Raw genomic sequence first — 12,316 nt, forward strand, 5'->3', positions numbered from 1 at the left:
GAGCTCACACACTGACAGAGCATCAGGAATTACAATGCGGGAATTACAATGTGGAGACCCAGGTGCCTCTGACTGGAGGTGTCTTTCACTCCATGTCTGGAAGAGTCCATTCTTACTGACCCCGGATCTGGTGCCTTCCCCAGATTCTTCTGGGCCTACTTTCCTAAAAGGTAAGGCCCTTTCTGACCTCCCATCTGGTGGTTGTGATCCGTCAGGCTTGAAGGAGGTATGTTCCAGCCAGGAAAAAGCCCTCCTCGGGGCCACTGCATGAGTCAGGAACAAGCTCTTTAACCAAAAATGAGTGAGGACTGGCCTCCCTGGCGGCAGCTGTTTCAGAAGATGTGGACACTCTATGTAAAATTATACTTGCAAGTTGTAAAATAAAATCATATCAACACGAAGTTGTGGACCTCCTAGTTTAGAAAATACCATCCCTCACCCCCCTCAAATCTCACCCTCTCTCTGCTTCCTAATCCTTCAGTTTTGTTTCAGCGAATCGTGGGTATTCAGAATCGCCGGTATTTTATTTCCATGTCTCCATGATTGTTTCCTTGTCTGGAGCTGATGTAGGTTCGGAGGTTAATTTCAGATATCAGAGTGCCACTTAGAACTCCCAAGGTTAGGTTTCAAAGGGCAATTTCGAAAGTTTCGGTATTTATTTAAAACAGAAGTGAAGTTTCCTATCTACTCCATGGCCACATAAAGTGCTCTCTCTCCTTTGGTGTTTGCTGAATTTCCTTTTTTTTTTTTTTTTTTTAACCCAGACACCCAATGCTCTCTTCCCCCATCCCAACCCTCAGAGAAGGGACTTCTCCCTAGGATCTCAATGCTAATGGTAAATAGATCTGTGAGGACATCTAGTGGATCTATGTGGAGCTGCATCTAGTCAACAGGCCACCTGAACTAGCTGGGCGAGGCTGCGGCGTGCCTCTAAGAATTGAAATGCGCAGTGTCATTTCAATTAAATGGTTTCTCCCAATCCACCACAGATGTTTAGGGAACAGCGGGGATGAAGGGGCAAGAGGTTTTAGGACATGGTCCTAGAGTGGGCAAAAGCGGCAACTTGCAAGCATAGGGGCTCAGCAGAGTGGGACCTTAAAGCACTGCTGTAGCTTCCTGAGAAAGGGAACAGATAAGAATGTCTCCGGGAGGTGTGAAGACTGCAGCTACGTGTCATTCCATCTTAGAGCTCATGGAACTTTATGATCAATTAATTGCCCCCACCGGCCGGCTTAACTCTGGGAAAGAAAAATACAAGCCTCTGGAGACTCCGTTTCTTCTTTGGTCCACATCAGAAGGTTCTTGGTCTTGGACAGGTGCCAGAGATTCAGAGCGGTTCTATGGTTGCCAAGCATTAGACCCCAAGTCTCACCTTTCTCCTCTAAGAACTCTGTCCTAGCAGTTTTACAATTTGAGAAAAAGCTTTTATGTGCTTTCCTTCACCACAATGAAGTGAATATTCATCCAAGATTTCCATTATGACTTCCTAGTGCTATTTGTAGAGACAAAATAAAAGTATTTCCCTAATGGGTATCATCAAAGCTGTTTACTCTTAAAGGTTTACAACTGGAAGATTTCTCAGACATATGCTTGGACGGCTTCCTTATATCTTCAAAGGCCGTGATCAGGAGAAAGGAAATGTGTGGAGAAGGGGCTGCTGTAGATATAGCTTAGTTACTGCTTTTCCCTTGCATCAAACTGACAATCAGCTGTCAAGTTCAGGTTCTCTGCTGGTGAGCCCTTCGGAGCCAAGCCTGGAATGGAAGAGGGAGTTGGACTCCATCCTGTTCTCAGCACCATCTGCCTCCTGCATCAGCAACCAAACTGTCAGCCAATTTCCAATTGCAGAATCTTAATTTCCAGGGTGGGTTGGAAGGGGCAGGAAAAGCAGCACTAGACTGAAAGGTTCAGGTGGAGTTTTCCAAATGCCGGGGGGAAAATATTTTAGGTTTCAAATGAAGCAATTCAAGAGAAGACTGGTGTGGAAGGAAAAAACCTCTGCCACTCAATTCAGAGACATGTGTCCGATTGCAACTGCATGTTTAAAATCAGTCCAATGAAGGAAGGATTATTTCCAAGCCCGAACTCTGGAACTGTTCTATAATATGCTCAGTAGCAACTAAAATTCTAAGTAAAAATGTCTGTGGAAGAGAAAGTCCACCAAAGTGTAAGGCTGAGGTGTTTGTTTGATGGTACGCCGGGAATCTGAGAGCGTCCTTTCAAGTCCTGTAAATGGGGAATGATGTCTTCACTTAGCAAAATTCTTCCCATTAGCTTCTGGAGGGAGGAAAGGGATCTTCCAGGTGATTTCCCAAGAATGGAAAGATGGGAAAGAAAGAGCTCGTTAATGTCAGCAGCAAAGAGCACACGGAGCTAGTTGATCCTACCTTCCACACCATACTGTGGCTAGAGAAGACAGAAGAATTTGGCACTAGAGTTGTTTGTTGATTGACATCACAATTCCCCTCCAATTCTGAAAGATCATTAGCTACAGTAGGCAGCTCTGCAGGTAGGAAAGTGGTTCATGCCCTCAAGCCATTTTTTTCAGTTCTCAGACAAAGGGAGCGATGAAGTCAGTTTGGGCAGAATTTTGTTCAGCACTGCAGAAGGTCCTTGCTTTTTGTTGTTGTTGTTGGACCTGGAGTGTTCCATGCCCTCGCATCCTGAAGATTAACCCAAACCAGATGACCAACTTGTCTCTTCTGCTGCAAAGGAGTAGGAGAGAAGCAGGTGCGGAGACATCTCCTCCAAAGTCCAGGGCCATTGGACTGAACTGGGCTGCAGGCTGGGTCAAAGACTGATGCTCATTGCCGGTGCCACTGAAGACAGCACTGCACTAAGTCACACACAGAAATACTGGCCTAAAACCTCATCAATTGCTTCATCTTGCTGGGGGAGATGATCCTACTCCCTGAGTAAGTTCAGGGCTTAAAGACTTACATTTACTCATTCAGGCTTCTACATAGCTCATTAATGAATGGAATGCTCTCTTTAGGTCATCTTTTTCTGCCTTAAACAAGTAAATGGATCTTGCAAGATGCCTGACTAACACCCATCGAGGAATTGGGTATGTCCTCCTGGGTACTGTTGAAGGAGAAACTTTGTTTTAAAGCAAGGGAACTTCATAGACTATAGGAAATAATTACCACTGTGGAAATACTTGTCTCCAATAAGGCAATTTAGATACTTACAGTCCCAAAGTTGGGTGTCCTGTTAATTCTCTCGCAAGCCCTTTCTCGTATAGAGAGGCATATATACTGTAAGGAATATATCACTCTGTCCATAAACTTTCTCTACGCTTATATATAAAAATGTACATTTTTACATATAAAGTACTGGTACATATCATATATATATCACAGCACGGGAATATATATGTAGCATATGTGTTTCCTTCAGGATAGGACTTCAAGCTTAATAGTGGAGGAGACCAAGTATAATTGATCAAAGGCAAGCATGACAATGACCCCCAATTGATGAGGCATCAAGAGCTAGTGGTAATTACTTCAGCCCACTCAGTGTCCCCCAAAGGTCCTGAGACAAGGCCTTCAAGAGAAACACTGTCATCAAGGTCTTATTTTCAGATGGAAAAATAAGACAGCGCCAGAAGCTGGCAAGAGGCTGGTGGGACAGGGAACGGGGGGGTAGATGAACAGAGAGGGCTTCCCCGCTCGCAGGGCTCTCCAGCTCCAGGCTACTCTGCAGACGGAGTTGGGGCATGATGTCACTGCTACATGCAACATAAAGACCAAAAGAAATAAAAGAAACTGCAACTGTACAGAAAATAAAAGAAGTATCTCTTCTAGAGAAAGACAGAGGGAACTGGACTCCGGGCTGCTGGGAACCCGTTTTACTCACAATATATCACTACCAGTGTGCAGTTAAAATAGAGTAGGGGCCGTATTCCAGGGCAGCAAAGAGAAAAAAGATAAATCAAAAATATGTCAATGATTAGAAGTTAAAGAAGATTCCTTCCAACACAGCAATTTAGACACGACTTGTCCCCTAGGAGTCCACCCTTGGGCAAACGTTCAGAGGCTGGGGGAGAAAATGTAAATCATTAAACCAGGTTTGTTATACAGAAAAAAAAGACAATGGGTAAATAGTGGATTCTGAGAACTTGCTTCTTGGCCAGACAGCTGAATTGGATTCTCTTCCTTGATGGAGAACTACGAAGGAATGGGGGAAAAAATACGCAAAAGTTAAACTATACTAACACAGAATTTCCAGAAATGGAATGTCCACCCTCAATAATTCTCCAGATAGTATATCACAAAATGTTTAAGGTGGTTGAATGAAAGTGTATGGGGAGGTTGGGGGAGGGCTGGAAGGAGAAATCTGGAGAGGGAAAGGCTAGGTTGGGAGAGGGGAGGGATAGAAAACTGTAGATAAATACCAGTGATGTCATCAGCCCTGCCCTGATGAAGATCCATCATTACAATATTAGTTGAACTGCTAATACCTGGCCTAAGAGGTTTGAACCATTGACCTTGTGGGTCAGCTGCCCTCTCCAACTTATTAGGTCACCAGGCAATCTGCAGTCAAAGGCAGGGGAACCCCACCCCATGCATTTTTAATAATTCCAGCTCCCTCTAATAAAAGTTTCTTTGCAACCCAACCCTATCTTCCCCAATTTCCTAATTTGCCCAGTATGCCCAGGGAGGTTCACATTTAATAATTCGCATTTTATGCCAACCACCTTTACACACACACATCTGCACCCCACCCTCTGTAACACAGGCTGCTCTGGCCTTTGAATTAGGAAGAACACTATTTGGACAACTCTTATTGTTATCCAATATCAACTTCACCGCTGAGGGCCTCTAAGGGGTGAAGACTTCAAGGGGGTCAAGGGGTGCCAAGAAACAGAGAGACACGCTTGTCACACTGGCTTGGCTTTGCAGACACAGTCCTTGTGTAGCAGTCTGTGCCATGCAGGATGTGACACCGTGCCATTCACTAGCTGAACCCACTTTCTTTCTTTTTTTTTTTTTGTCTTATTGCCATTTCTTAGGCCACTCCCACGGCATATGGAGGTTCCCAGGCTAGGGGTCGAATCAGAGCGGTAGCCGCCGGCCTACACCAGAACCACAGCAACGTGGTATCCGAGTCGAGTCTGCAACCTACACCACAGCTCACGGCAATGCCGGATCCTTAACCCATTGAGCAAGGTCAGGGATCTAACCCGAAACCTCATGGTGCCTAGTCGGATCCATTAACCACTACGCCACGACGGGAACTCCTGAAACCACTTTCAAGGAATGAAGACGGTAGGATTATTTCAAGCAATTATGGGCCTCTCTATCTGTGATAAAGTTAAAGTTAGCAACTCTTTGCTTGCCTGTAACCAAGATGGAAAAATATCCTAGAAGCTAAATCCTCATTTCTAGGGATGCAAAAAACTGTCTGCAGGGTTCCATTATGGTGCCCTGCAAGGAACATTCCAGCATCACAGTTTCTCTCTTCCTCCTGCCATTTCTACTCCTGCCTCCCTAGAGCCTGCTCTCTGTCCAGTCACCAGCAAGATGCCTTAAAATAAGAACTACCATATCATTAACTTGCTTAAACTCTTCCAATGGCTGTATTTACTACAGGACTGAAATGCAAGTTTCTTCCTATGGCCTCTGCCCTCCTTTCTGACCTCGTCTCATACCACTCTCTCCCTAATGCCACCAGCCCCACTGGCTTTTCTTCCTTTCCTCAAACACCATGAACATATCTGTGCCTTTGCCCTTACTCTTCTGCTTCCCTGGACGGGGTCTCAGCTTCAATATCACTTCCTGAAGGAGGCCTTCCAGACCTTTCTGACTACAGCAGCATCCCTAGGTTGCTCACACCCTCAGGCAGTCTCCTCTCTCTGCGGAGCACTATCTTTATTAGAAGGTATTTAATTTTTTCTATGATCGCCACTCATCCCCATGCACCAGAATGAAGCCTCCAGGAGGACAGGGACGATCTCATTCACCGCTCCATCTCTAGCACCAAGAAGAGTACCTTGCACCAAGAAGGCACTCAGAAACAGCTGAATAACCAATCAAGTGAAAGTAGTTTTGCCACTTCACTGATACCCCCATGGGGTCAGGTCCTCTGGCAATTACCTGGTCAAGATGATTGGCTTCTATATTCTCCTGCATTCCCCAACCCCCTCCACTACAAGTGTTTTCCTACAGGAGTTCACTCTCTTGTATGTGTTACCCTCTCTTGGGTATTTCTGCCTTGGGATGTTGTATTCCCTTTGATAGAAACATCCAGGTGAGGCCTGGTCAGCTGAGCCATATTTCTGGGTTTACAACCAACCGAGCTGGGCTGGGTGCACTGCTCGTTGAGAAGGGCCTTTTGAGTTATGGTGTCTGGGGGGTTGGATGGGGAGTGAGTTTGTTCTGAGCCCCTATATGCCCTCAGATGCTCTTCCTGGTAAGTGGTCAGAACTGGAGAATTCTTAGGCCCTGAGAAGAGAAGAAAAGTTATAGGCTCTTATCCTGAGATAGGCATACTCACCTGGCTGAGGTGTCAGGGCTGGGAGAGGGGGGCCATTGTGTTAACTCAGTGGAGAAGGGAGAGCAAAACAGTGGACCTAAGCTGCCCAAAGCCTGGGAAGCAGCCGGAGAGGAATTCTACAGCAACTGCTCTAAACCAAGAATGCTTCCCATGGGAAGCTGCCCACAAGATTGAGGGTCTTCTCTGTGCTCCAGCAGAGCGATGTTTATATCTCATTTTGCATTTACTGTGCCCCCTTTTAGGGGAGCCGTGAAAAAACCCTTGCTTCGGTCAGCATAGCTCAGAAATGTCTGGCTTGTGCTCTACTGTCTGATTTGTGCTTGTGAAAAAGGATTTTATGAGCTGATCATTCATAATTCGGTTCTGACATCTGACTCAAGCTCACCTACCTTGCCCTTCTCTCTTGCAAAAAAAAAAAAAGACTAGGACACAGCATCAAGAGAGGCCTTTGGGCAAGCCTGAACCCCTGTCAGAACTGCGTGGCCCTCAGCAATTTCATCCTCCCACTAAACTTGGAGCCTCAGTTTCCTCTCTCTGTAAAATAGGATTAATAACACCTTATGCAGGGGTATGGTGAGCTTCAAATAAAATAATGATCATAAAGAGCGCTACGAACCTTCAATCGCCATAGGAAGCAAGGCATCACTATTGCTATTTTCTCTAGGGTTGGGAACAATTTCTATTAGGCAGGGTAACATAATTACTGCAAAGCTCACCTTAAGTCCTAGTTTTTCAAGAGCTTACCATCCCACATTCCTGATTTCCTATGTTTTTCTCAAGGGGTCCTGTTGGCCAGCTGCTTTGTAAGGAGTTTGAGACAGGACTGTTGAGCCAGATCTAGTCTGCACCAAGGAGCATGGTGTCTGAAGTTGGTCCCTGGGGCAATGGCACATAAAGCCCCAATTGGTGATGGCCAAGATCGTGTCTTGGGTTAGTCTCAGGGTATCCAATGGAAAACTCTAGCCTTTGGTACCCAAACCTGCAGGAATCCCAAACGGCAAGAGAGTCAGCTGCCACTTGGGAGACCGAGTCCTAAGACTCAGTTTCCCTCCTGGCCCTAGCTCAGCCATCTTCCTACTTGGCAGACCCTGTCCACTGGAAATCACTGTGCACAAACACTCCCTCCTCCAGGGCCTTGGCTACCCTCCTTCCCATGCATTGTATTCACTGTGTTTGACTGGACACATCTACCTAGGCATCCCTTTAGAGTCACGAACTGGGGATTAGGCATGAGGTTCACACCCAGGTGTTGATAGTGGTGACTTTTCGGCCTCTGCTCTAATCAAGTGAGGACAGGTATTTTCTTTCAACTGCAGGGTGAAACATAAACATATTCAAGAAACCTCTGATGTTTAGTGTTTCTTTAAAAGGAAAAGGAGAAGGGAAATGAGTTTGGGGGAAACAAGGAAGGAGAAGGGGAATGAAGGGGGGAGAAAAACACTACTTACGCCGTTTGCAGCCACATTTTTTTATTCTTTTGGGATCTGTGATGTCATCATGACAGGCCTTGCAGTAAAAAAATGCCCTGGAGAAAGAGAATGGAAAAACTGACATGTTTCATAATCCACCCAAGTGAAATGAGGACCACATTTCCTCCACCGTGGTGCCAAATTAATGAAACACGCCAGCACTAATTTCCTTTAATCTTCTGAAAAGTTTAGACATCTACAGACAGAAATATTGTTTTTTGCGTCTGTGAGACCATTTATTTCAAACACAGGACTCTGAGATTTGAGTTAGTTTTTATTTGAAAGGGAGTGGGGAGAGAGACCACTGCCGTGACACATCACGTCTGCTTGCTCTGCTTTCATTTTGGAGACCAACTCTCAATCTTGTTCATCGGAAGGCATGGGCAATCAGCCCTGGGCCTTTAGTGGGAAGTTCAGTACATCTCTGACATCCCCATGGTCCAATCAGATAGGTATTAAAGGGACAGAGAGTGACATTCCTCAGTCAAATAAAAATATTAGCGTTGTCACTTTGAAAGCACCTCCTCTCTGTCAGCCAATGCGAAAGAGGTCGAGGAGAAACATGAAGAAGAAAGTCAAAGGGATCCTCTGTCAATTCCTTATGGGATTTCACAGTCCACATTTACTCTCACACTGGCTGGACCCACGCCCATGCTCTCTGGGCCTGACAACATGTCATCAGCGAAGGTTTGCTTCTCTTTAAGGAGCATAGCTTGGCTGACCCCTGGGATGACGTAGAGAGAATGTATTTTAGGATGGGGGTGCATAGAAGGAGACCCAGAGGAAGTAAGCAACAAGAAAATCCCATCATGTGACTCAAGTGCCAATACGTGATGACAAAGTACATTGGCTATGTCAGAGATATTCTGGATGAGACAAAACAAGATCGCGGGTGCACCATTTTAAATGCACGGGGCCTAGAAGAACAGCACTGGGGGACTGTCCCTTCAATATTGGAGGGCACTGTGATAAAATTCATTGGAACAGCCTTCTGCATAGGGAGGCTAAGAAAATCCCTGGCTTATCACTTTCTCCACTCCCAATATTCAAATGAATGCCAAGGATTAACACGGTCTTTCCTTGACCTGGGCTATAAAGAAACACAATTCTTGACCATTGTATTCTTGGTTCCTTTTTATGTTTTCCACAGGACTCCATTTATGACCGGCACTGGTTGGAAACCAACATTATGACTGGGATCTGGAAAAGATCCTGCAAATTTCGCATCCAAAGTCCCTGGGACTCAGGATCCTCATCTGTAAATTGAGGAGGTTTCGTGACCTGCCTGAAGTCATCCTGTCTGGACCTTGGCTGGCTCTGGGACTTCTAAGTCCAAGCCCAATGCTCTTTCCACCCTAGCAGTTCATCCACCATTTAAATGCCAATTCGCATACATGTTGCAAAAAAGAAAAGAGAACTAATGGTTTGCCAGAGTGGCAATGTCGCTAGGAACCCAATCAGTGATAACCTGCCCTGGAGGGGAAGGGCAGGAAAGGAGGAAGAGATTTTTTTTGCGTCCACTTCCTTTGGCCATTTTCTCCCCCTTTCAATACTTCTACCAATAATAACAACTGTAACAAAAATGATAGCTAACATATATAGAGCACAGATTAGAGGCCAGGAGCTTCTCTAAGCATCTTATAAGTATTAACATATTTGACCCTCAAACCATAAGGAAATGGCAGCACAGAGACATTAATCAGCCTGCCCAAGGTCACACAGCTAAGAGTGGCAGAGGCAGGATTCAAATCCACAAAGCCTACTCCCAGAGGCCAAGGTCTTAACATTCCTCTACTAAAGAGATGGTGACATGATGATGAGTCTGATAGACTACCAAAAAGATGAAGTCTGATTACTTAGTGAATTAAAGCTGGATTCTGAAAGTGAAATCCCCAAAGGGCCAGACAGTTCAAGCCAATGAGTGAGATGGGAAGGTGGGTGGGGGTGGGAAGGGTCCTGTGGAGACCTGGAGACACACACCCCCAACTAAAGGGGACAGTGTACCCAGGCTCCAGCTGATTTGTGCCAAATGGCACTTCTCTGGGAGCACCATCTCCTCCCACCCACCTACCTCTGCCTCTGGAGCTCGCCTGGCTAAGCCCCACCTTATTGCACACCTGCACAGCAGCAGCTGAGCTTGCTGGGAAAAGGACACGCCTCTGTGCCAACTGATCTCACTTTAAATTAGGGGCTGAGGATTCCAGGGGCCTTTTCCCACTCCTAGGACCCCCCCCATACCTCCTCCCCTCATGTCAACCCTCTGCTCTCTTCCTCGCTCCCTCTCCTCCTCACCCCACCCCTTCTCCAAGTAGCCTTCGGCTGCTGACCTCACCCCATGTGTCATCAAGACTAGATCTGCAATCAGACTTGATCCGCACCCACGGCCCTTAGGATTCCCTTGTCCGCAGGTTTCAGGGTTGTGTTTGGCCAATGGGAGGGGCCAGCAGGAGACTAGAGGCTGAAAAGAGGTCATGAGATGATAGTGGTGACATTTCTCTACTGAGGGACACAGCTCCTTCCTGCACTATAACCTCTCTCTCCCGGTTCCGAGAGCCCTCCTTCCCCTGGGGCCTGCAGAGGTGGGGCTGGGAGGGGTTCCCCCCTTTGCTAGCTCTTGGGGTGCTTTGCTCTGCCTTGTTGTTTTTCCTCACCTCTCTGCCCATGACTTTATATAGTCCCTTTATACACCTCTCCTCCCTTTTCCCATCTAAGTGTGTCACCTCTTTCTTGCCAGGACCCTCACCGATACAGCACCCACACTTACATCTCCGGTCCTCACCTTCCTCCAAATGCCAGAATCTTAGATCCAACTGGCTTTAGGACAACTCCGTGTGTACGCTTAGTATGTATTACCCACATGGCCCAGCCCAAATAGAATGCATGAGTTCCTTCCACCCAGAACTTGCTCCTCCCCCAGCTCAGTAAGACAGAACCATCATCTATCCAACTGCCTAGCTTCCAAATCCAGGCTCCATTCTTGAGTCCCTTTTTTCCCTTACTTCTTATATCCAGTTAATCAACGGGCTCCATAGGCGCCCTAAAATATATTCTGAATTGGTCTTACTTCTCTCCATCTCCACTCACCCATCTAGCCCAGGACCAATCTAGGTCCTCTCCCACCTAAACTGTGCAGTAGTTTCTGAGTCTGTCCTCTCCTTTCCTATCCAACTACATCCCATTCTCTAGAATGCAGATGGAAGCACCTTTTAATACCATAAATCTGGCTACATCACCCTCCCACTTAAAACCATCAATGACTCCATTTTATAATAAGTCCAATCTCTGTATAAAGTCCTATGGAAACCAGCCCCTGCCTTTCTCACTAACCTCATCTCACCCTTCCCTAGGCTCCCTGAACATGTGAAAACTGTTCCCACTGTGTCTCCTCTTCCCTTCTGATCTCTGTATGATGGATTCTTCCCCATCACCTCCATCTCTGCTCAAATCTCTCTCCTTCAGAGCAGTCTTCACTTACCCACAATCTAAATCAGTGACAGCTGCATTCATTCTTTGCACCAAGAATAAACAAAACTGCAATTCTCTCCTCCCCAGAATGTGAGCCTATGAGATCAGTGTCATCTCTCCACTGTCCACCACTGCCTCCCTGGTACCTAATACAGAGTGTTCTCCAAAGTGAGTGACCTACAGACATTTGATGAAGGGGTATGAGAACCTGGGGGGGGGTCACTCTTCTTTTCCTAAAACACATCTGAAAGTTTCTATGAGCTACAATCCATTAACTTTTTCCATTGCTTTCTTGAAGCGGAGGGTGCAGATCCAATACTAGATCATCATAATCTACTTTTCCATTTTTACAAAACTTGTTTAGTGTCATTCAAACCTCCAATGTCCTTTCGTTGGTTTTCTGCAGTCCTCATCTATCTGAAATCCCCTAACTGACAGCATTTGCTCTTGACACATCACACACCACGGAAAATTATAGGCTGGTGTTGAGGCTGATTGTGTCAGCATTTATTTGTGAATACCATAAAACACTGAAATGAGACACACTGCACTCCTTAATACAGGAGGTAATTTGTTTTTTGGACTGCCTGCTATTTGTGACATTCATTAGTGAGAGATGCAATAGAAAATAGAATTACACAAATGGGAGCTTCATGTTATATTTGCTATCTGAGAGGTACACGTGATCGATGGTGCCGCTGGGCCCCAGCCCCCTGTGCCTGGTGCTGAGATGCTGTTTCCAGCTTTTGTGCCTCGCATGGTGGACAGGGGCACAACCTTCTCTTTCAGAAGACCTGGAGGGGCTTTGGTCTCTACTCCCACTTTCCTCTCTTGAGTGAACTCGGTTTGGGGGTTACCCCCTGGAAAAGGTGAGGATCTATGAA

At 46.1% G+C, this 12,316-nt stretch overlaps 1 protein-coding gene across 14 annotated transcripts in view; it reads right to left on the reverse strand.

Annotated features, from left to right (window-relative positions):
- The window catches only part of KCNMA1 (potassium calcium-activated channel subfamily M alpha 1), a 754,541-nt gene that overhangs the window by 124,244 nt on the left and 617,981 nt on the right, over positions 1-12,316 (reverse strand). For all 14 annotated transcript variants that reach the window (XM_047760135.1, XM_047760128.1, XM_047760127.1 and 11 more), the window contains one exon: positions 7,947-8,023. In XM_047760135.1, coding sequence (XP_047616091.1) covers positions 7,947-8,023 — 77 coding nt within the window. The remainder of the gene's footprint in view (positions 1-7,946; positions 8,024-12,316) is intronic.

The sequence above is a fragment of the Phacochoerus africanus genome, chromosome 15 (genome assembly GCF_016906955.1).
Source record: "Phacochoerus africanus isolate WHEZ1 chromosome 15, ROS_Pafr_v1, whole genome shotgun sequence".
NCBI classification, from domain to species: Eukaryota; Metazoa; Chordata; class Mammalia; order Artiodactyla; family Suidae; genus Phacochoerus; species Phacochoerus africanus.